Source organism: Dipodomys spectabilis, unplaced genomic scaffold, assembly GCF_019054845.1.
Source record: "Dipodomys spectabilis isolate Male_0828 unplaced genomic scaffold, ASM1905484v1 ptg000069l, whole genome shotgun sequence".
In the NCBI taxonomy this organism is placed as follows: domain Eukaryota; kingdom Metazoa; phylum Chordata; class Mammalia; order Rodentia; family Heteromyidae; genus Dipodomys; species Dipodomys spectabilis.
The window spans coordinates 17,559,257-17,584,763 of record NW_024870746.1 but is presented as its reverse complement, the minus strand read 5'-3'; the positions used below and the strand labels follow the sequence as shown (position 1 = coordinate 17,584,763).

General features: G+C 40.5%; 1 protein-coding gene across 1 annotated transcript in view; it reads left to right on the top strand.

The window, feature by feature from the left end:
• Cenpf (centromere protein F) overlaps positions 1 to 15,711 on the top strand; it is a 57,611-nt gene extending 41,900 nt beyond the window's left edge. The window contains exons 17-19 of the mRNA XM_042681962.1: positions 1,028 to 1,498; positions 2,842 to 3,020; positions 14,666 to 15,711. Of these exons, the coding sequence (XP_042537896.1) occupies positions 1,028 to 1,498; positions 2,842 to 3,020; positions 14,666 to 14,869 (854 nt within the window). The 3' untranslated portion in view covers positions 14,870 to 15,711. The remainder of the gene's footprint in view (positions 1 to 1,027; positions 1,499 to 2,841; positions 3,021 to 14,665) is intronic.
• The last annotated feature ends 9,796 nt before the right edge of the window (positions 15,712 to 25,507 follow it).

Genomic DNA, 25,507 nt, shown 5'->3' with positions numbered 1-25,507 from the left:
GAGTGCTGATTTCCAACTGTTACTTGTTTTCAAATTTCTGCATTTTGTCCTGATTTTGGAGTCGTTGTTGTAGCATTCAGAATGCAGCCTGCATTTTGAAATAAAGTTCTTTTCATCATCTCTTATATAATATATGCCCCCCCCCCCCCAAATCTCCTGGTGGTACTTTTCTAAGAACTTCATTAATGTGCATTTAAACACATTCCTCAAAGACCAGTGAGCATCTGCATTTCTACATTGTCCTTGGTAATTTTTAAGTACCTGATTCTGGTTGACTTAGGCCCAGTCTCTTAGGTCAACTAAAATGAAAATATAGGGAGCTACCTCTTGGGTGTGTAGACAGAATGAAAAGTAAGGGGATGATGAATTCTTTGTCACTTTTCTGTGCTTAATGCTCAGGTTGGGATGTACTTGTTATGTGCCTAGATGATGGCATAGTGTGAGGTGGAGCTTGGCAGGGCAGGTTGATGGTTTTCCTTGCTGGGATGAGCACTTGGAATAAGCTTGAAGTATCAGGGAGTTTTGCTATTGGATTGAATGCCATGCATGGAATCTCTAAGTTAACTGTGGTTCCTACCTTTATATAGGTTCCCTAAGTCCTTCCCCATTAGCTCCTCCATTTGGTTTCACCTCTCTCAAAGCCATGCAACAGAAACTGCTTGAACTTAAAGGAATTCTATTGTTCATTCACTTATGTTGGAAATAATGGAAAGGGGAAGGAGGCTATGTGAAAGTAATTCATTTGATTCCATTCAACTAGCTCTACAAGGAAGTTTAATGAGTTGGTTGAGAGAGTTTTGTTGGTTTTTATATTTAAGCCATTCCAATAAAAGCATTTAATCTACTAGAGTATGTACCATGTCATTACTCCTTAACAAGAGTTAATGAACTAAAGAATGTTAAGCTGGTAAACATATTCTTAGCCCTTCTATGAAATTTAAAGGAAAGTTCCAAGATTATTTGCTTTGCAATGCCCTGAGTTCACTGGAGCAGAATCATGTGATTGTGGGTCATTTTATTTTGGCAGGTACTTCTGTGGATGCTAATGTAGATGAATTAATGACTGAGATCAAAGAGCTGAAAGAAACACTTGATGACAAAACCAAGGAGGCAGAAGAATACCTGGAGAAGTACTGTTCCCTGCTTATAAGCCATGAAAAATTAGAGAACGAAAAAGAAATGTTAGAAACACAGGTTGCTTTTCTGAATTCAAAACAATCTAGACATAATCTCCGCAGCTCTCCTTTACTCAATGCAGCTGTCCAGGGGCCGTCTCCAGTCCCTGCTGTTATGGAGAAGAAGTTATCAGGCAGTCAAAGCAAAGCTTCTGGCAAGAGGCAAAGGTCAAGTGGGATTTTGGAGAGTGGTGAAGAATCAGTCCCTTCCACCCCAGAGACATTTTGTAAAAAAAGCAGGAAAGCGGTCAAAGGTGGAATTTGCTCTGCTGAGGATGAAGATGCATTTGAGCCAGAAGGACTTCCAGAAGTTGTAAAGAAAGGTATGCATAATTTAAAATGAAATTACGGGGTGGAAGATATAGTTTAGATTCTAGGTTTCAATCCCCATCATCAAAGCCAAACTGCCTGTGATAATTGGAAATTCCATATTAAAACTCGCATATGAAAAGACAGAAGCATTTTTATTTTGTTTAGGTTTTTAGATTATTATGTTACAGTTTTAACTGGCCTTCTGTATTTCTTTAAAACAGAAACTGTATTAAACAATTTTAAAATTGGTAAGGTTTTGAGAGAGTAGCATTAATTACTTATGACAAACTACAAAAAGAGCTGTAAATTTTAAAAATGACTTATGAACACTTTAGAATTGGGTATTTTTTTGCTGAAAAAAAAATCTCTGAATCAAAAAAAAAAAAATCTCTTGAATCAAGGACTTCATGTCTATTATTATTATTTTTTGACGTTTAAACTCAAGGCCTCATACTTGGTAGCCTGGCAGTCTACCACTTGAGCCAATCCTCTAGCCTTGCTTTTGGCCGGTTATTTTGGAGATGGAGTATAGTGAACTTTTCTGCACTGTCTAGCCTTTGAACTGTGTGATTCTCCAAGTCTCAGGCTCCTGAGTACTAACATTTGAGGTATGAGCCACCTATACTTCCTTGTTTGAGTTGTGTTGTGTTTGACAACTGATGTCAGACAAGCTGGACAATGGGCCTGGTAACTTGTATGTCATCCGTTTCTCTCCAATCACCAGATCAGAGTCTCTGAATATGTTTGTTTGTTGTTTTTGTTTTGTTTTATAAACCTCAGTGTTAACTCTTAAGTGTGACCCAGGGCTCCAAGTCTAGTCTTTGTATTGCTTATTACTGATTCATGATTAAAATAGTCAGAAATTGAGATACTGAGAGTTTAGAAGATTTTATAGCAGTTTGATCTTATTGTATCCTCTGGGCACACAGGCTGACTTGTTTCTTTGTTTGTTTTCTTCCTAGTGATCCAATCTTACTTTAAATATCATTCTACAGCAGATTGCAAAATCTTTGCTGTAGATGGTTTATGAAACACTGTTCTTAGTAACCATAACTCTCAAACGGTATGCTGTCTCTTTCTGATGGGTGAATTATCAGTGAAGCCTTAAGGGCTTACCTTTGGTTAGCCATGATGCTGTGAAGAGTGTAATGCCGTGCTATCTTCCAGTATCCTTGAGGCTGGCCTGTTCTTATGAGGCTGGTTCCTTCTTGGGAAGGAAGTTAAGTTCTAATGTTATCCTCAGGCCTGCTGGTGTCTTTCTTACCAGCTTTTAAACATCCACATAGAAGCAGCAGAAAACTTGATGATTTTCCCTTGTGTATGGAAGTGAACAGTGAGCTTTTTTTGCCCTTAGGGTTTGCTGACATCCCAACAGGCAAGACCAGCCCCTATGTCTTGCGGAGAACAACCATGGCCACAAGGACCAGCCCCCGCCTTGCTGCGCAGAGGTTAGCCCTGTCCCCACTAATTCTGGGCAAAGAGAATCCTGTGGAGTCCTTCAAACCAACAGCTGGTGGCAGCAAATCACAAAAGGTAAAACTGTCAACAGCCAGTTTCTCTCTGAGGTCCCAGAAATCACAGCGTTGTTGGGGATAGTGTTGGACACTGCGCCATGTCACTTAAGAGGCCCTTATCAAGCCTGACCTTCCTAATGACAAAGAGTGAGCAAGCTGGAAGATGAGCATGCAGGGTCCTGTGGCCCGATCTCTTCCAACAATAGGTCACTTTTAAATAGTCTGCTAGTAAATGACATTATAGCTTGACTGTTGAATTCCAAAAGGTGATTTTGCTTGTGGCCATGGGCATTTGCTATAATTACTTGTTTTTAAATTTTCATTATCATCTCCCAGCTCCGGATTCTATATGGCCTTTATTCATCCCTTTCTGTGTAAAGTACTGTTTCATTAGATAGCTAAAGAGGTACTCTGATTATGGATACTCCTGTTGGGATTGTTAAGGGTGGGGCAGGATCTTCAGTACCGCTGTGCTCTTTACAGTAGTCCAGAAAATGTGATTAAAGAAAGCATAGAGATCTTTATCATTAGAAATGCTCAAGGCTAAACCAGCAGCTATTTAACGCCAGTTTTATTTCAATAATTATTACAATAAGTTGTATTGATCTCATATAGCAAGTGATATTATAAAAGAATAGAGACTCATAAAGATTCTACCTCCCATGGTTTCCCCCTCCAGTCTCCCATCTAATTCCCATTCTTGCCACAATGCCCGCGTTCTCCAAATGGGACCCTGGGAATACTGCTGGAAATTGCTAGAGTAGTTTGAAGAAGTTTTGAATTTCTGTGATATTACTCTGTTCCCTGATAGTCGTGAGCTAGAACAAGAAGCTTGTTTAATGTAATTTTATTTTATTTTATTTTTGTGCCAGTACTGGAGCTTGAACCCAAGACCTTGTGTTCTTGGTCTGCTTTTTTTGCTTACTTGAGCCAGTTCTGGCCTTTTACTGGTAAGTGGAGATAGGAGTCACAGATTTTTCTGCCCAGAATGGCTTCTAACCTTGGTCCTCAGATCTCAGTCTGTTGAGTAGCTAGGAATATGGGTGTGAGCTCCTGCAGCCTGGCTTGTTTAATGTAATAGTTCCTAAGTGAGCAAGGATGCTCCTCAGTAGGATTTCAGAGGCCAAAAAACCTTTGGCTGCATTAAAACAGGGACATATATGCAAATTGGCTTGATCTTATTCATGTATAAGAGCTATGTGCAAATTATACCTAGTAATAAGTTTATAATTTATAATAAAGTTAGTTCAAAGGTGAGGAAAGGTCTTAAGATTTTCTTTGATTCATTGAAAGGAAGCAGTCCATTTCTTATACGAGACATAATCCTTTTTGTGCACACTTTCTTCTCTCTTCCCAAGGAATAATTCTTATCTCTCTCTCTCTTTCCCTCTTCCTCTCCTTTCCTCTCTTTTCTACTACCTCTTCCTCCTCCTTTTTCTACTCCTCCTCCTTTATCATCTTAATTTAACTTTTAGATGTGGTAAAAATGACAGTATTGACTAACAGGTTCATCATTTGGGCCCTGACTTTTCAACGATAATAAGAAAATCTTCTACTTAGTGCAGAGGGTATAGCTAAGACCCTGGATTCCAAACCCTAGTACTGCTCAAAGAAGAAAGAAGAAAAAAAAAGTACCTTTTTAACCAAGCCAATTACCCACACGGTGTGAAATTATGAAGCTTCACCAAGGATTTAGCCACAGGGTAGTAGCCACTGGGCCTGCAAGCCTGAGCAGTCATATTTAGGTTCCAGATATAGCTTGTGCCATCTCCTGTGATTGACTGGGAGCCACCCTTAGTAAAGGCTCTTATCCATTCTCCTCTGTCTGACACACAGAGAGCACAAATGAAGCATGGGCTTCTTGAAACAGAAACCATACCTTTCAGTAATCTCAAGGCAGGCCTCTTGTTATTACTTGTTTGAATATCTCACGATTTGTAGAATGAGTAGACAGCTGGTTTAAGTGTGTGGCTCACCTATGTTTTCATTGTCTAATGAAGTCTGACACTTAGCAAATACTTGTGGTGTGAATGGAGCTGTGGACACCGTCTTGAAGTGATGGTAGTAATGCTTGTTTATGAAGCTACATTAGGAAATGGTTGTATGAAATCACCACCTGGATCATGTTTTTTTTTTTTTTTTGCTTCTTTGATGAGGAATGATGGTAAAAGCAGTTTGTGTTCAGGTTTATTGTCTAGAAAAAAGAGTTGTGCACACTAGGGGGCTTGCTTTCCACACTGTTGGCGCAGAGCAGTAACCATGGTTTCCTGCAGATGTGCATTCTTTGCATTAGCTCCATGTGGTCCAGGAAGCACATGTGGATTGCTGAGCAGTTTTGTGGGCTTGGAACAAAATGGTGGGGGTCTTCTTGAGGTAGAGGTATAGGGGACTTTATGATTAGATGCAAACTGTTCAAACCTAGCCTCGTAATTTTCAGTTTAACTCAGCATTTTCTGGGTTTGCCTTGTGAAATGTTTGCCTCATCTGTTTAGCATGTTTCGTCATGTAGTACTGTAGAGCAAGGTGGTTATTTTCTGAAGCAGCAGCTTTGACCCTTAGGATGGCAAGCTGCCTCTTAAAGTGCCTGGCTGAGTTTTGAGAGTTCTTAGGTTACTTCATTGACATCTGAAGACTTCAAAGGAGTGACTAGGAAAGGGGCTCTTCTCTGTTTATGATGCCCCTGTGATAAGCAGCCCAAGAGCCCCTCATTTGCTGAGGATGAGAGACCAGGTAATTATGCACTTGATCTTCTGGACATGGGCTTGGTGACAGTGTCAGAGAACCAGCTACTCAAGAGTAAAAACCACCAGGAATGGCCACGGTGATGTCAATATAGCATCAGTCAGCAGTGCTTTTTTTTTTTTTTTCTGCCAGTAGTGTTCACTGATCCCTTTACCATCTCCCCCCCTACTTTCTTCCTTCTCCCTATCATGACCATAGGCATCACTAGTAGGACTGGTGTGAATGGTCTATCCTGCTGATTAAATACCGTGATTTGGTGCATTTGACCTCATGTGGTTATGGACTGATGATCTATACCTTAAGTTTCCATCACAGAGTACAATTTCCTCAATTTTGTAACCAGAGAAATTGAGTCTTGAAGGAGAAGCTGAGGCATGAATATACTTTAGGCATTTAATTGGAATTAAGTCTTCATGGATGAGTTTTGGATGCAGTACTTGTAAGCTCTGTCTTGTTCCTCCCCCTCCTCCCTTTCTGTCTTCCTTGCTCGCCTTTCCCTCTCCCTTACTTTTTTCCTCCCCTTCTCTCTCATCCTTTCTTTCCCTCCTTCCCTCTCCCTTTTTTTTCCTCTCTCCTTCTGCCTCTCTCTTCCTTTCTCCTCTCCTTCTCCCTTCTCTCCCTAAAGACATGACATTTGACATGCTTGCATTTGATGAGTAAAAGGAAACATTTGTCTTTGGTATCACTTTCTCAAAAAAAGCAAAAAAAGACAATATAGTGAAAACTATTGAAGTTTCCTTCAGCTTCCCATGGCAATGATTTTCTACTAGCTCTTGGTCTTTCAAGGCTGCTCATTTTTCTTTGCTACACATGACCTGAAACAGAAGCAAGCTTTCCAGGGAAGTGGTCTGTTGGCCAGAGTCAACGGGTTTTCTGTGTTTAACTTCCTTGTAAAGCCACAGCAGTCCTGCGGGAAGAATATAAACATAAAAAAGATTTCTATTCTTTCCTTTTTGTTTCAAAAGAATTCTCTGGAAGAGATTTTTTTTTGGGGGGGGGGGGTCTGGTCTTGGGGCCTGAACTCTGGGCCTGGGCGCTGTCCCTCAGCTCTTCAGCTCAAAGCTAGCGCTCTATCACTTGAGCCACAGTGCCACTTCCGGCTTTTTTCTTTTTGTTTATGTGGTGCTGAGGAATCAAACCCAGGGCCTTGAGCATGCAAGGCAAGCGCTCTACTACTGAGCCACCTTCCCAGCCCAATTTGGTCACTTTCTGATCTGACATTTGCACCAAACATCTATCTACCTGTCCTTCTTGCTTTTCTTTTTGCTTTATTTGCATATTAATTTTCTGAGACGTCTTGCCTAGGCTGATGTTGGACTCCTGGGCTCAAGAGCTTCTTCTGCTTCATCCTTCTAAGTGTCTGGGACTAACGTGTGTGCCATTACACCTGAATTCTTTCCTTTTTGTTCCCTTTTCTGATCTTTTTTCACTGCTATATAATCTCAATTGATCTTGACTCATACTCTACCCCACCCTCTCGTCAGTTTCTTTTTTTTTTTTTTTTTTTTTTTTTCTTTTTTTTTTTTTTTTTATTGTAAAGCTACTATACAGAGGGTCACAGTTACATGAGTGAGGTTATGAGTACACTTCCTCTTGAACATTGTTACCCCCTCCATTGTTTTCCCCCTACCATCCCCTCCCTCCCTCCCTTCCCCGAGGTTCTTTTTTTTTTTTTTTTTTTGATTGTGATTAAATGATTACATAATTTCAAAGTCACAAGTTCATTCTAACTTCCCTGGGGCAAATTGTCTACCACAGTCTGTAATATATAACAGTGTTCACATGTTATATACCATATTTGTGATCAGCAGCATGAGGATATTTAGTAGTGGTTCAACCAGATGAGCGGGAGTTCTTTGTTTCTTAAGTCCTGTTAGTTTTGTCGTATCACTAACCTTTTGGATTTAGCATCCACTTATGAGGGAGACCATGTACCGTTTGTCTCTTCGTTCTTGGCTTACCTCGCTCAACATGATTCCTTCTAGCTCCATCCATTTCCCTGCAAATGCCATTATTTTGTCATTTCTAATGGCTGCATAATATTCCATTGTGTATAGATACCACAATTTTTGGATCCATTCATCTGTGGTGGGGCACCTAGGTTGTTTCCATATCCTAGCTATTGCGAACAGTGCTGCAATAAACATGGAGGTGCACGTGTCCTTGTATATTGGTTCCTGTTGTTCAGGGTAGATGCCTAGAAGTGGTATGACTGGGTCGTAAGGGAGGTCAATCTTTAGCTTTCTAAGGACCCTCCAGACTGCTTTCCAAAGTGGTTGTATAAGTGTACATTCCCACCAGCAGTGTAATAGGGTTCCTCTTTCTCCACATCCCCTCCAGCATTTGTCGTTGGCTGATTTGTGGATGTGGGACATTCTGACTGGGGTAAGGTGGTATCTCAGGGTTGTCTTTATTTGCATTTCCTTCACCACCAGGGATGATGAACATTTCCTCATGTGTTTCTTTGCCATTTTTATTTCTTCATTTGAGAAGTCCCTCTTTAGTTCCCTTGCCCATTTAGTAATTGGTTTGTTAGGTTTGGGAGGGATTAGTTTCTTGAGTTCCCTGTATATACAGGATGTTAACCCCTTGTCTGATATATTGCTGGTAAATATTTTTTCCCAATTAGTTGGTTGTCTTTCTAGCTTAGTTGCGATAGATTTAGCTGTGCAGAAGCTTTTTATTTTAAGGTAGTCCCATTTGTCGAGTCTCTCTCCAACTTGTTGTGACCCTGGGACTCTGTTCAGGAAGTTCCTTCCTGTGCCTATTAGTTCAAGTGTCTCTCCTACTCTGTCCTGCAGTAGTTTCAGAGATTCAGGTTTAATGTTAAGGTCTTTAATCCATTTTGAGTTGATGTTGGTGCATGGTGATAGGCTGGGGTCCACTTTTAGTTTTCTGCATGTGGCTGCCCAGTTTTCCCAGCACCAGCGGTTGAAGAGGCTGTGTTTCTTCCATTGTATGTCTTTGGCTCCTTTGTCGAATATCAGCTGGCTGTAGGCCTGTGGATTTATATCTGGATCTTCTATTCTGTTCCATTGGTCTTCGGGTCTGTTTTTGTGCCAGTACCATGCTGTCTTTGTGATTATAGCTCTGTAGTAGAGTTTGAAGTTCGGCATGGATAGCCCTCCCATATTGTCTTTATCCCCTAGTATTGTTTTGGCTACTCTAGGTCTTTTGTTGTTCCATATAAATTTTTGGACTGTTTTCTGTATTTCAGTGATGTACGTCATTGGGATTTTAATAGGAATTGCATTGAATTTGTATATTAATTTTGGAAGTATCACCATCTTTACTATATTAAGTCGGCCTATCCAGGAGCATGGGAGGTCTTTCCATTTCCTAGTGTCTTCTGCAATTTCTTTCTTTAACTTTTTATAGTTCTCATTAAATAGTTCTTTTACATCTTTGGTTAGGTTAATTCCTAAATATTTTATTTTTTGGGAGGTTATTGTGAATGGGGTTGCTCCCTTTATTTCCCTCTCTTCCTGTGCGTTATCAGTGTATAGGAAGGCAACTGATTTTTGTGGGTTTATTTTGTATCCTGCTATTTTGCCGAAGTGACTTATGATTTCTAAAAGTTTGGGGATGGAGTTTTTGGGATCGTGGAGGTATAGTATCATGTCGTCTGCAAAAAGGGATAGTTTCACTTCTTCTTTCCCTATGCGGATCCCTTTAATGTCTTTTTCTTGCCTTATTGCCCTGGCTAAGGGTTCTAGGACTATGTTGAAGAGGAGTGGAGACAGTGGACATCCTTGCCTTGTTCCTGTTTTTAGGAGGATTGGTTGTAGCTTTTCCCCATTAAGTATAATATTGGCTATTGGTCTGTCATAAATGGCTTTTATTGTTTTTAGAAATGTTCCTTCTATTCCTATTTTCTCCAGAGCTTTTAGCATGAATGAATGTTGAATTTTATCAAAGGCCTTTTCTGCATCTGTGGCGATAATCATGTGATTCTTGACCTTGGCTCTGTTGATATGCTGGATTACATTTATTGACTTACGTATGTTAAACCATCCCTGTGTCTCTGGGATGAAGCCTACCTGATCATAGTGTATTATTTTTTTTATGTGTTTCTGGATTCTGTTAGCTAGAATCTTGTTAAGGATCTTTGCATCTGTGTTCATCAAGGAGATTGGCCTGTAATTCTCCTTTTTGGTTGGGTCTTTGCCTGGTTTGGGGATGAGTGTGATATTGGCTTCGTAGAATGAGTTTGGGATAGCTCCCTCCTTCTCTGTTTCTCTGAAGAGCTTGAGGAGTATGGGTATTAGTTCTTCTTTAAAGGTCTTATAGAATTCTGCTGTGAATCCATCTGGTCCTGGGCTTTTTTTTGTTGGAAGACTTTTGATAACTTCCTGTATCTCATTATAGGATATTGGCTTATTTAATTGGTTAACTTCTTCTTTGCTCAGTTTGGGTAACTTGTATTTCTCTGAAAATGCATCCATTTCCGCCAGATTTTCTTCCTTTAGAGAGTATAGCTTTTGAAAGTAGTCTGTTAGAATTGTTTGGATATCTTGGGTACGTGTTGTGATGTTTCCCGTGGCATCCCTAATCCTATTAGTATGGGTTTCCTCTCTTCTTTTTTTAATTAATCTTGCCAACGGGCCATCAATTTTGTTTATTTTTTCAAAGAACCAGCTTTTTGTTTGGTTTATTTTGGTTATGGTTTTCTGATTTTCTAATTGGTTAATCTCTGCTCTCAATTTGGTTATCTGGCTTCGTCTAGTAGCTTTAGGTCCCATTTTTTCTTGTTTTTCTAGCTGTTTTAGTTGCAACATGAGATTATTTACTTGGTCTGTCTCCATTCTCTTGATGTGGGCACTGAGGGCAATAAATTTGCCCCTCAGGACTGCTTTTGCTGTGTCCCACAAGTTTCTTTGTGAGGTGTTTTCATTTTCATTGAGTTCTAGGAAATGCTTTATTTCTTCTCTGATCTCTTCTGTTACCCAGGCCTTGTTAAGGAGTGTGCTGTTCAATTTCCATGTATTAGAGAAATTTCTGCGGTATGCTTTGTTATTGAGAGCTAGCTTGATTCCACTGTGGTCAGATAGGATACAGGGGATTATGTCGATCCCTTTGTATTTGCTTAAGTTCCTTGAATGAACTATGATATGGTCTATTTTGGAGAAAGTTCCATGAGCTGCTGAGAAGAATGTGTACTGTGTTGTTTTAGGGTGAAATACTCGGTAGATGTCAGTTAATTCCGCTTGAAGTATGGCCTCACTTAATTCGGTAGCTTCTTTGCCAATCCTCTGGTTGGTAGACCTGTCCTTTGGTGAGAGTGGCGTGTTAAAGTCTCCTAGTATTATCGTATTGGGATCTATTTTATTCTGTAAGTTTGAGAGCATTTGTTTAACATATCTGGGTGCACCGATATTTGGGGCATATAAGTTGATGATGGTTATATCCTCCTCTTGGATTGTTCCCTTTATTAATATGTAATGTCCGTCCTTGTCTTTCTGTACTGATTTTAATGAAAAGTTTATTTTGTCAGATATCAGGATAGCTACACCTGCTTTCTTATTGGGGGAATTTGATTGGTAGATCCTTTTCCACCCCTTCACTCTGAGTTTGTTTGTATGTTTGGCTGAGAGGTGGGTCTCCTGAAGGCAACAGATGGATGGGTCTTGTTTTCTGATCCAGTCCTCAGTTCGTTTTCTTTTAATTGGCGAATTCAGCCCATTTATATTAAGAGAAAGTATAGAGAGATGCATTGTTGTCCCTGCCATTCCGTTTTCCTAAGTTTTTCTTCTTTCCTTTCCTCCTGTGCTTGCTCAGTTAGACTTTGAGTAATGCCTGTTTGGGGCAGGTCCCAGTTCCTGGTTGCTTTCTTCAGGTTGTGTCCCCCCTCTTAGAATTCTTTGTAATGCTGGCTTAATGTTTATGTATTCATTTAGTTTTTCTTTGCTATTAAAAGTTTTCAGTTCTCCATCGAATGTGAATGCTAGCTTTGCCGGGTATATCAGTCTGGGTTGGCAGTTATTGGCTCTCAGGGCTCGTATGGTGCTTTCCCAGGCTTTTCTTGCATTCATTGTTTGTGTGGAGAGATCTGCAGTGATTCTAATTTTTTTCCCGTTGTAGTATAGCTCCTTCTTCATTTTTGCTGCATGCAGGATTGTTTCCTTATTATTCAGATCCATCATTGTTACTATTATGTGCCTAGAAGTGTTTCTCCTGGGATCTTGCTTGTTGGGTGTTCGATAAGCTTTTGTGATGTAGTTAAGATGGTCGTTTTTGAGGTGGGGAAAATTTTCATTGACTATCTTGTTAAATAGGTGTTGCATTCCCTTGCTCTGGAATTCCTCACCTTCGTCCACTCCGATTATGCGAAGGTTAAATTTTTTAGCATTATCTGCTTGCTCTTGAATTTCCCTTTGGTTTAATTTGAGTGATTTTTCCATATCTGTCACTTTTTGGTCCAGTTGGTGTATTCTGTCTTCTGTATCTGACACTCTACCTTCCATTTCATTCACTCTGTTGACCGTGGCTTCTATTGTGGTTTGCATGATGGAAATGGATCCCTTTATGGATTCAATGTTGGTTCTCAGAGTACTGATCTCACCTCTCAATGAGGTGATATCAGTATGCATTACCTCCAATTTGGCGTTTATCTCACTTCTTACTGAGGTTTGTGCAGCTTCTATTTTTGCATCCAATTTTTGTTTGATATCCTGTATATCTTTTGATAGTTCATCCTTGTGCTCTTTCAATTTCTGATCCATTTCTCGCTTTATTTCTTGAGTCATTGCCTCCAGCAACCCTTGGATGTAGTTTTTGTCTTCCATTCCTGCTTTGCTCCCACTGGGGCTCTCCCCTGCGTGGCTGCTGGCTTTTGAGGTGAGCTTGCTGTCCTGGGTAGTGGTAAACCTTGTGATTTTTCTCTGTGATTTTCGCATGGGGGTTCAGGAGACTGCTCTTCAATCTTGTTTTGGTGTGTCTGTCTTTGCTTGGTTGCTGATTCTCTATTGGTAGAGAGAGTCTGTGTCTGATCTGGATTCTGTTGGGAGCCTATTTCCAGCTGCTATTCACTTAGGATTCTCAGCTCTCTGCTGTAGCAATTCCCGCCTTTGGAAGGGTTGAGTAGCCTAGACTGCTTGTGTTTGCTCCTGCGGGTGCTCTTGGGAAGATCAGATGCTCTGGATGCACTCTCCCAAATACTGGAGTCTGCTATGGGCTCCTGATGTGTTTTTGTTTGTTTTGGGCTGGTTGTGGGCTTGAACTCTAGGTTTGGGTGCTGTCCCTCAGCTCTTCAGCTCAGGGCTGGCACCCTACCATTTGAGCCACAGCCCCACTTCTGACCCTTTTTGCTTTGTTCAGGCGCCGGTCCCCTGGCCTGGTTCCGGCCCCAGCCTGGAGCGCGCTCGTTAGGCCTGTGCTAATGTGTATACCACCTTGGTTATGCAGCCTGGAGGACACAGTTCAAATTTCTTCTACTGTTGGTAGTCTTGACCCAGGGGCACTGTTCCTGGCTTGAGCATTTAAGCTCCCTTCCCGGGGCGCTCTTGCTCTGGCCTGGCCAGCAGAGTGTGCTCCACCGGCTGGTGGGGCTCTCGAACAGTTCCCAGTTTTAGTGGGTCCTGTGGTCCGGGTGTTGGGGTAGGGAGTCTAGGTCAGGGTCTGGGGATTCCCTCCAGCTCTGGTCTCCCTTGATGGATTCCCTGTCCCCTGATGGGTACTCACCCTGTAGGTCGTCAGTTGTTGTTGCAGTCCGTCAGTTGTTGTTGCAGTCCGAGTTCAGTTGGGGTGGTTGCGGGCTGGGTTGGGCGGCCCCCCGCCGGGTCGTTGCGATCGCGACAGGTCCCTTTGTGGCGCTGCTGGTGCCGGGCGGCTTTGGCGGGATGGAGCCTCTCCGCTCCGGTGGAGAGTGATGGGTGGGGTGGGATCCTCCTGGAGACTCCCGGCTGGTAGGTTTCTCTGTTCCTGGCGATCCGCTGTTCTGCAATCCGGTACCTGGTGATCTGCAAGCAGCCCCCTGTGTCTCTGGGGCTCCGGCAGCCCCCGCCGGGCCGGCTGGCCGGCGGCTTGGCGCACTGCCGCGCGGCCAGTAAAGGTTGGGGGAGGGGTCTTCGCTCTTCTCTGTTCTGAAATTCTTCTTTTCCTCTCTTTCTTTTTTTGTTATTTTCCACCTCTGGTTTTTCTCTGAGTGTTCGTCTTTTTGTTGTTGTCGGTCTCTTGGGGAGATTAAAGGTTGGAACTCGAACTCTCTTTTTGGTTGGAGAGAGCTGTGGCGTTTCCCTACTGCCCCGTCGCCATCTTGAGAACTCTCTCTCTCGTCAGTTTCTTAAAGTTTCATATTTTCTGAGGTAACTCCTTTCTCCTAAAAAATAGGACATCAAAGAGGGGGTGCCTGCTGAACTTTATCATTAGATAGCTGCCCTTCTACTCTAGTCTAAATGGGACATGAATACAACAAGAAAAGTATAAGGAGGATGATTACATAAAATACCTTTATATCAGGAGCAGATCCTAGTTGTACATGCTATAAATAAAACTACCCAGGTAGAATAGTTCATTTGGCTCATACTCATTCTGAACGACAGTCAGGGTTTGGTTAGAACATGTACAGGTAAGTTTTTGGTGCTTACTTGTGACTCTTGAATACTTACTATGAAGTCAAGCCTTTTGTGGGCATCAGGGATGCACTAGGAAAGAAAACATAAATCTTTCTGTAGAGCATCTTCCACACTCACCTGGCAAGCAAGTCTGGCCATTAGTGGTGTCAGAGAAAGTTTGGCAGTTTGTTATGTGTCATATCCAACATCCTTCTAATTTTTTGTTATGTGAGGCTTGTTTTCAGAGGAGAAAATATTGCTGTTGTATAACCGCCTGCAGAAGAACTTACCTCCCCACACAGGGCTCCATTTTTCAAGCTGGGGAAGTAAATGTGATTTAAGCCTCTAACAAAAGATGTATGTGTTGCAGGTGAAGGTTGCTCATCATCACCCAAGGGATTCAGGCACCAGCCCTCAAGAACCCACCATGAAGTGTCTCTCAATCAACAGTCTTCCTGAGAGAAGTTTGAAAGACAGCCCTGGAGAGGGCCAGAGAGCCAAGTGGGACTGCCTTGCTCCCATCCCAGAGGCTCAGTCCAAGCTCCAAGGCAACGAGAACTGTCGTGTCCAATGAGACCGTGTGTGGCAGGGAAGCTGGAATGATGGCAGTTGTCAGTGTTGACAGTCTGCCCATGGGGACTTTGCAGCTAGCACTTTATCAGTGGGGAGAACCCTGGCTTATGTCCTAAGTATGTTAAGGTCTTTAGACTTCCCATGTGTAAGTATTAGAAGAGTTTGGAAGCACTGATCATCCCGTCATCACCCACGCCCACCTCCACTCTAACGTAAATAGGGCTGTGTGGAGCTTTGTGGTAACAGGTTGCAACTCAGCAGCAATGCTGTAACAACTTGTGTGTGTGTGTGTGTGTGTGTGTGTGTGTGTGTGTGTGTGTGTGTGTGGATTCTACACTTAAAAGAAAAGCAGAACACGTTATACTTCGAATTGACAACTTCTAGGAAAATGTAAACTTACAGTCTTTCTAATGTATCGTGTTAGGCATTGATAGTTTTAGGTAAAGCATTTATTTTGAGCTGAATAAAATGAAGAGTCACCCCATAATATGTTTCTAAGAAAAACATTTACACATATATATGTTCCCCCCTCTCTCTATTTCTCTCTCTCTCTATTTCTCTCTTTCTCTATTTCTCTCTCTCTCTCTTCTCCCCTCCCTTTCCAATGTGTCTTATAGATCGTTGCTTATATAAGCTGTACATACATATGAGAGGTCTATCGGGTGTGTTTATTTCTTGTTAGTCTGGATCTAAGCTCCTTGGAGGTGTAATATATCATGTCTACTGTCATCTTGCTTTTTTCTTTTTTATGACTATTATCGATCTTTGGTATGCATTTCTGGTGAAGGTGTATTAAAATGTGTGGCATTGTTCTAATAAGAAATCACCTTTTGATTTTGTAAAAGCTGTTTCTAATTATGAACCTGTTATTGGCACCCTTTCTTGCTAACAAAGCATCTTATCAAAGTAAAAGTGTTTGATCAAATGGTACAGACATTTGAACACGTGATACTAGTAAACATCTACTAGACATAAGGCACAGTTTAATAAGTTGAATAAGAATGTAACATGTCCAGCCCATGGGCAGGATGCTGTATATACCCATTAAATCACATCAGCAAGGTGTAAGTATGAGGTATTTTCCATCTCCATTTATCAATGATAGAACTTGGAAAACATGAAAGGCATTATGAGCTATATCAAATTAGAAAAAATTCTGAACAAGCCCTTGCATCATTGAATCAGGGTAAAAAAGTTTTTCAGGACATGAGATTATTTGTTCTTGGCTCTCAGTTCAGATTGATGCTCCAACTTTGACAAACATCATTGCTTTTATATTTTGCAATTGTCCTTTGCAGAGTGGCCTCTGTTAGATAATACTGAAGTAAAACTAAGTAACTTAGTATTCATCTACTGAAAGTGATATCCTACTTTCTTCTTGTTTCTGGAGTTCTCAGGGCTGTAGTCTAGTACAAAATCATAAGTCATCCCAAGACTGTCATGTGCTCAAGTCAAGGGCATGTCCTGGAGTAGACCCTGTTTTCCGGCTTCCTCCAGTGACTGGAAGATTCCACTTGGTGGATTATTGCTGAGTTCCTTTCTAAGTCTTGGAAGCATCTTCATATCCTAGGTGTGCTCTAGCTCTGGCTTTGGCTACGTGGAATACCTCTGTAACCAAAATGCTATTATAATAAGGAGTTACCCCATGGGGAGTACAAAGATAATAAGGACAACCAGAAAAGGTTAAAGAGCAAACATTGAGAATAATTCTGCTTGGGTAAGGATCTTTTATTGGCAAAATATGCATATTTATATGATAAACATTAGTTATAAGTAGATGTGTATATGTCTGTATACTCAGTTTTGAAGTTCACTTCATATATCGCATATTAAAAAAATAGTGGGTTGAAATGCCCCGGGTGGAAAATTTAGGAGATGATAGTGAGCAAAGTATTTAGGTCACCGAAGAGGGGCTGGGTGGCTTTGGCTAATTTATGTCAGTTTCTTGTCACTACTGATTTACCTGAAACCAAAGAAGAGCTTCAAAGGTTAAGTGTTATTTAAAGAGAAAGTACCTCTATCCAAGAAAAGTTCCTGCCTAGGGCTAGGGCTAGCACTTTTATTATCGAGAATAGTTCAAGACTTTAACATGGACAGCCATATCATTGTTTTCTTCAAGTTGGAAGAACTTGTTATATTGTGAGCTCAACTGGGTATGGGATGAGAAAAACAAATACGTCATAGTTCTAGCTCTCAAGTGTTGTCTTAATAGGCTGGTTACATCAAAAATAAGATCCAAGCCGACAACTCATAGAGAAATGAACCAAGTCCAGAGATCTAAGATTCAAGATTCTCATCTATACAGTAAGGGGTTGCTTGGAAGCCATCTTCATTCCACAGCACCCTTTTATGTTACTGGGAGACAGGAGGAGTCCAAAGAACTTTCTTCTACCCTCTGGCCCCATTCACTTGTTTTGCTATTTAGAATTTTTTTCTCATTTGACTTCAATGTTTTAATTTTATTTGAGCTTGCACATTTGCAGGTGTTTGAATCTGGGAAGAAGTCAGGGCAACTTTTCTTATAAGTCTGGGATTCCCATATTTTTGTTCCTACTGGTTTTGAGACTGCTAAGGTCTTCTAACTATTTTTTGTAGAACTCACAACATTAATCATTGTACATTGTAGAATTTGCAGCTTCTTCCAAAATCGTCTGGACAATGTCAACATGTCCTAAAAGAAATTTTAAATGAAATTGAAGCTGTGTATTGGTGGCTTAATACTTGTAAACCTAGTGATGTTTTAGGCTCAGAGTTGGAGGACTTTGGTTCTTTTCTAGCTCCAAAATAAGCAAAAAGCCAGGCCTGCAGGTGTAGTGTAAGTGGTAGAGTACTAGTTGAGCAAGCAAACAAAACAAGAAAAGAAAATTTAAGTGGAAGGCAAACTGATCACATTCTATAACTCATAGGTGTCTTGTACTATAGTGAAGCTGAGCTGGTCGTTGATGTTTCTTCTCTTTATTCTCTTGAGTCAGAGGAGGGAGATGGAGATGGAATCATTGCTTGGAGAGGTGGTAAGTACTGGAAATTGGTAACTACCTGTTGGTAGTTGAGGGTAGTTTGAAGTATGCACTCTCCCACTTTTGCTCAGATGGTGGAATGGGGTTCAGACTAGGTTCATAGACTAGAAACCTGAGTACTCTGAAGAACCTGAACACTCAAAGTCCAGAGGACCTGAAAGTCATCCTCATCTCCCTGCTCCAGAACTTGACTATGTATGGCCCAGCAGTGTGGGAAGCCACATACTTTTCTCAAGGCCAACTCACATACTTGCTCAAATCTTACACCTTCTGAAGGTGGACATTCGAAACCTCCATTTTGTTGGCTGGAATTAAGTAACAGACACTGACTTGAAGACATTGTTTAATAACTTGATAATGAGTTTCACAGCAGCCTGGCAAAACAAGGATTATCCTGGTGAGTTAAAAGGTGAAATGTGAAGTGTTCACCCAGGTAGTAGTACAGGTGAGTTTCAACCTCTCTGGTCCTTCTACCTCTCTGGAAGCAGGCTGTTTCCGAATAATGCTGATAGTTAGGTATTCAGATGAAGTTAGTAACTTTTCCACCTTCTTATCTTTTTTTCTTTTTGGGATGTTTTGGATTTTTTAAAAGACTTTTTAAAATTAAAATTGTAAAGGTGATGTACAGCCGAGTTACAGTGGCATGTCAGGTAATGAGTACATTTTTTTTTTATTGCGAAAATACAGAGGGGTTACAATTACATGGGCAAGGTAATGAGTACATTTCTTATCAAGCATTGTAGCCTCCTCCTTTGTTTCCCCTTCCCATCCCTTCCTATCCTCCCCCCATCCAATCCTCCCCCCCCCATCAAAGTTGTAAAGTTCATTTACATAATGACTTGATGAGTACATTTTTAAAAAAATTTAATTTCATTGTCAAGGTGATGTACAGAGGGGTTACAGTTACATACTTAAGGTAGTGTTGAACTTGTTACCCCCTCCCTCTTTTTTCCCACTTTCCCTCTCCCCCAACCTTCCCCCACCCCTCCACAAGTTGTAAAGTTAATTTCCAACATATTGTATCGCTGTTGCATTGGTTTGCCAGTTGTCCTTTGTCTCACTATTTTGTTGTTCCCCTTCCCTTCCTTAATTCAAATAAATGTATATACAATATCCAGGCACCAAAATCAAATACAGTGACAACAGGGGACAAACCATAGGAAAAAAGCACACGCAAAGAAATCACATAGTACATTAAAAACAAGAACAACAAAGAAAAACCTCTTGTCTCTGAACAGTGTTACCCCTCCCTCATTTTCCCTCAGTCTTCCCCCACCCAACCCTCCTCCCCCTCAAGTTGTATAGTTCATTTCTAATATAGTGTCTAGTGAGTATCACTGATACATTAGTTCACCCTCTGTCCCACTGTTTTTGTGCTTCCCCCCTTTATTAAAAATTATCTTTAAGTAGTTGTAGAAAGGAGATGCCATTCACCAGAACAGTTTGTGAATACAGTGCATCTTGATCAGTGTTACCCCTTTCAACATTCTCACCTACCCCTCCCAACCTACTCCTTCCCTCACTCTTCTTAATTTTTAGGTTATGTATTGATTTTTTTTGCCATTTAGCAAAAAGCATTTTATGTATACAAATGCGTTTTGATCTGTGTTACCACTTCAATATCTTTATCCCCCTTTGACCAATCTCTTCCCTTATATTTCTCAAATCTGTGGTATATGCAATGAATTCGTGTTGAGTTCTCCTTCCTTCCTCTTCATTCTTCTCTCCTTTGCCCCACCCTTCCCTCTTAGAATTTTTCCCAAGTTTTTCCATTTCCTTATGAATGATACAATTCCTTCCTTCCTTCCTTCCTTCCTTCCTCCCTCCCCCCCCCTCTTTCCTTCTTTCTTTCTTTTTTCTTTTTTGCCAATCCTGGGGCTTGAACTCAGGGCCTGGGCACTGTCCCTGAGCCTCTCTGTGATCAAGGCTAGCACTCTACACTTGAGCCACAATGCCACTTCTGGCTTTTTCTGTATATGTGGTACTGAGGAATTGAACCCAGTGCTAGGCAAGCACTCTACCACTAAGCCACATTCCCAGCCTCTTTTTCTTTCTTTCTTTCTTTTTTTTTTTTTTTTGCTTTTTTTTCTTTGTGCAATGAAGATACACATAGGCTGGGATGACTGTTCTTGACCTGTGTTACTTTATATCAAAGTTTCAAAATAAAAATGAGTCTGGCCTTAGGTTTCAACCTATACTAAATTTTTCTAAACCAGGAGCTGGTGACTTATACGTGTCACTTCCCTCCTTGGAAGGATTGTGTTTCAAGGCTAGCCTGGGTGTCATCCTAGCTACATGGGAGGCTGAGATTCAGAAGATCTGGGTTCCAGGACAGCCTAGGCAGAAAAGTCTGAGCTCACTGGGAGAAGCTGGGTGTAATGGCAAAAACATATCATCCTAGCTAGTAACTCTAAGAAGTGAAAAATAGGAGAGTCATGTGCATGTTTAAGCAGGGAGCTAGACTCCAAAAACTAATCTGGAAAAACAGGATTGGGGTGTGGCTCAGTTTTAGAGTGCCTGTCTAACAAGCATGTGGCACTGATTTCAAATGCCAGAATTGTGGGGAAAAATTAAGTCAGGTGCTGAGATTCACCCCTGTAAGCTCAGATACGTGGGAAGGGGAGGCAGGAGGATCTCAAGATGAAGGTCAACCTGGACAAAGTGAGACCTTTTCTCAAAACCAAGAGTTCTGGGACCATCGGGTGGCTTGCTTAGTATGTGTGAGGTTCTGTGTTCATTTTCCAGTTACCATATGAATAAAGTTATAACTAGTAACTGCATTATTACTTAGTAAGGCATTATTTACTAAGAGCAAATCCTTTTAAAGAGTATTTTTGAAGTCTATAAAATCTAAATAGAAGTCTTAGAAGAGTAGTGTAATGTAGACATCACAAATAAGAGTCAGGTGTCAGAATGCCTAGGGGTCCATGCACTGCCTTGGCCATTTGTGTGCCAGCTCGTTGGTAAGGTTGGGTATAGTAATACCTCTTAGAGTGCATATGGTGATTGAATTAATTGGATAGTACTTAGCAATGTTTATGATTTTGCATTCAGTAAAATGTTGGTCATTCTGTATGCTGTTAATTTCATGGATTACAAATGTGGCAGTTTAGAATTGTTAGATGAATCTGTTTATCCTACATAATACATTAATTTCAGATCAAGTTCTGCACAACAAAAGAGAATTGAGAACCAGTCTCAATACCATTAATGCTTATTTTGCAAATAAGTTTAGTCACTATAGATTTGTACATGTCATTTAATTACATGCAAATGAACCATATACTGGCTTTTCCATTTTGCTTGGCTGGCTAAAAATACCCAAAGAAAACAATTACTGCAATTTTACTTACAAATGAGTTGTGCACTGTAAGTTCAAATCTAAATTGGTTGTTTGGTACTCAGAATACATTTGCTCATAGAAACAACATTGCAAATTGTGCCTAAATTCAAGCAGAAAGCCAGTTTGGCTCAGAATGTGTCAAACTGGCAATTGGGTTTGTTTCAACTCCAAAATCCCCTCTGCTACTCATAGAGTTATTTCTGCAGAAAAATATATTTTAAAAAGTGCTGTTTTCTGAGATTCATGCTACCTTATAGCCTTTTTTTCCCCGCTTGGCATGTCTCTTGTCCCTGTTTTGTGGGAAAGAATTGACTAGAGGGCTTGGGATAGAGAGATAGGGACATGAACTTGGGTTACCAACTCTGTAGGACTGCAGCTGCTCCCAGTCTGAAAGGGGAAGTGAGGCCTCTTCTGTTGGCTCTGGTGCTGCAGGCAATGCCAGCACTGTGGGACTTTGGGATGTCTAAGCCTGTAAATTTTAAGTGGTTTAGTATGCTGATGTTTTAAGAAATCACAAAGAAACAACCCATATCCCCAACATTTTTGTTACTTCTAGACTTGAGTTCCAAGCCCTCAAAATTCCTGCCAGCCTCTGTCCTCTCAATCCATAGACAGGTGAGTGTAATTATATTGATTCCTGTCTTCTAGAAAATCTCAAAGATGACCAAGGCTAATGTGTGAAAATGATTTGGCCATATTTGTCAAAATCATTGGTGTGTGTGTCTGTGTCTGTGTGTCTGTGTGTCCTGGGGCTTGAACTTAGGACTTGGGCACTGTCTCTGAGCTCCTTTTTCTTCAAGGCTAGAGCTCTACCAATTGTGCCATAGAGTTACTTCTGGTTTTTTCTGAAGAGTTTACTGAAGAGTCTCATGAGCTTTCCGGTCTCACTGACCTTGAACCACAATCCCTAGATCTTAACTTCCTGAGTAGCTAGGATTACAGATGTCAGCCACCAGTGGTTTCTCCTTTTTAAAATTGTTGTAGTTTCTTTTAATTGTTTTAATTTTGAATGAGTAGTAATATGAGGGAGTTTGATTATGACACTTCCACACAGGGCCTTTTGAACAAATTCTCTTGCTCTACCATATTCCTATCCTTTTTCCCTTTTCAGCATTTGTTCGGAATCATTCTGTCCTTTATGTGCATTTATAGACTACCTTTCATTCCTCATCTCCCCTTAGCATCTCTCCCATTCTTCCTCTGCCCAATGGTCCACTGTAGACAGTCTCCCTTTTACAATTCCATCCCACCACCACCACCATCATCATCAGCGTTCTATACTCCACAATTGAGTAAGAACATACAATATTTGGCTACTTGAGCTTGGTTTATCTTCCTCACTATGATCTGTAGTTCCACCCAATTCCCTGGAAATAACATTTCATTTTTTATAGACATACAGTGTTCCATATTTTCTTTATCCATTCATCAGTTGTTGATTACCTTGGCTGCTTTCAGTTGGCTATTGTGAATAGAGCTTCAATAATAGGAGTATGCAGGTATTGTTCTAGTATATTCTTAGAGTTTCAAATGCTTTCTCATTTGATACTCACTAATCCTGTGAAATGGGTCCTAATTCACCATTTAAGAAGAGACCCAGAAGAGGTGACACTGTTCAAAAAGAAATGTACTCACTACCTGACTTATGTAACTGTAACCCCTCTGTACATCACCTTTACAATAACAATAATAAAGACCCAAACAAATTACATTTTTTGTCAAAACAAAAAAGTCTCTAGACTTGACCTCTTAGTCCGAAGTCTGTCATGTATTTCCACCCACCCTCCAACAGAAAAATTTAGAAATTTAGTTTCTACTAAATGCCATTCTACTGAATTCTATTCTGAACCAATAGGAAATTTCCTTTTTATTTTTCTGGTCATGTGGCTTGAACTCAGGGCCTGGGCACTGTCTTGAGCTCCTTTTTGTTCAAGGCTAGCAGTTTACCACTTTGAGCCACAGCTCCATTTCCAGTTTTCTGATAGTTAATTGGAGATCAGAGTCTCATGGTCTTTCCTGCCCAGGCTGGCTTCAGACCTGGATCCTCAGATCTTAGCCTCCTGAGTAGCTGGGATTACAGGTGAGAGCCACCAGCACCTTTTTGAGAGGATTAAGACTATACTATGTCTAAGGAAAATTTGTTTTACTTAACATCTAACCTTTTGATGCAGTTGAGGGTATGACATCTAGATTTCCACCAAAAATTACACTACGGTTAGAATAGAGAAATTTTGCTTTCTTCCATATTTGTTTTCTCCGGTGCTGCTTTTGTAACAAGGTAGGGAAATGGCAGCTGTCCACAATTACCGATATTCTAGAGAAACACTGGATTATTTCTGGGTTTTAAATGTGGGCAGATCAGCTTGGTGTTGAAATCACAGCTGTGTCATCTAACAGCATTTGCTGGCCACATGCCCACTCCCTTCTGCTAGACCTCAACTCTTTGGGCAGTCCACTTGAGGGGGTTATTTGTCCTAGATACCATTTGTTTGTTGTTTTCATGGTCATCTTCTTGGACTCAGGCCAGCTGAGGGTCACAAGGGTTCCCTGTGCCAGCTCCTAGTGCTTTGTTCTCTCTGTGATAGTTATAAATAGCCTATATCTTAGGCCTCGTCTAGAGGGCATAGTCATGATCACTATCTTTGGGCATATAGGGAAAGGAAAAAAATGACATTGTTGTGATTTTTTTGCCCAGGTATGGTAAATATGGAAGTCATTTCCTTCTGAGATGTCTAAGACCTGGGGCAAATAGATGAAGCTACACTTTGATTCTAATGTTTTCAGAGGTTGAATATTCACCTGTTAAGACAAATATAGGCTTCCTCCATGTGGAAATACCAGTTGCTCATGGATCTATTTTTATGGCATGTCTAATAAAATGAAAGATATCTATCCTTCCCAAAATTCAAAACTAATTCTTTTTGAGAGGATTTACTGCCCATTCCACCTACTGGTTTGTTGTTATGAAAATCAGAAGGCCAAATTTGCATCTTAAACTTTGTTCCTACATGTCTAACAAAATTAGATCATTTTCTCCCTTGAGCTGGTCACAGACTTGTTTGAGAAAATATTTTAGTTTGGGAGAGTCTTACGCTGATTTCTCATACGTGGTGTAGATGGTAATCAATGAGAAGATTTTTAAACCAGTTTAGCTTTTCATTGTTCCCAGACAGAACATTTCTTTGGTTTTGTGGCAGAGATAGTTACTACCTCTGCAGCTGTCACTTTGTCTTTCTTCCTTGTTCCTAGAGCCCCACTTTTGTTAAGATGTTTGGCAACAGTTTGTTCCAAGATTATGGACCTATTGCTAAGGAAGGAAGAAAGGATAATTAACATAAACCAATTATGGTCATCCTATTTCCTTTGACAGCCACTGGTTCTGACAACTGCAGTAACCAGTTTTGAGACCAAAAATGAAGTGTTTCGGAAATATTGAGAAGGTCAGACCAGAAAGATGGAAACAGATCTGGCCCTTGATAACATGGGACTCTTGTTATGTCAGAAAATTTTAAATTATTTTTCTTAAGCAAATCCAGTAAGAAGTCTTGTTACTTCACTCAAAAGCTTGTTGATACAATTAATCCCAAGCCTATTTTCAGAGTTTATGCTGGTCAGTACCTATGTGTTCTATACTTGTGTTTGATTTGTCGCCAAACGTGCTCACTTTAAAACACAGTTGTATTTTGACTTATTCTTTCCCCACTTCGGTCATTCACATTAATTCTGCTTAGGTTGGTCCAGAGCATCTGCCTAAAACCCAATTTTAGTCTCTGCATGGACTTTATTTATACAGGGAATTACATAAAGATACACAATTTCTACTTCCTCTTGATCCAGAGTCTTGAGATGATTAATTACTTGACCTATTATGATTTCCCTAAACATCAAATTACTTAAAGGATAATCATCAGAGATTCAAAATCAAGTGACACAGAATGTCTGTAACTTCTGTTATAATAATATGGTTTATTAATCTAAGTTTTCTTTATTGTTTTGAAGATAAAGAAATTGAGACCCTAGTGGGTCAGTTTCCATACATACTGTGCCCAAAACCTAGACTCTGGTGTTTAGAATGGTGTTAAAAAACTAGAAATGGAGAATGTGGTCAGTCAAATTGATTAATTATTTGCACTTTTGAGGGGGAAAATAGTCACTTGTGTCATTGAAGAAGTGATACATTTGGACCTTAAAGGTTAGGGGATACTTTTCAATAAAATCAGTATAGGAGCTAGGATTAGGTTGGTGGCTGCAGAGAAGTATGGGTGTAAAAGTTAAGGAA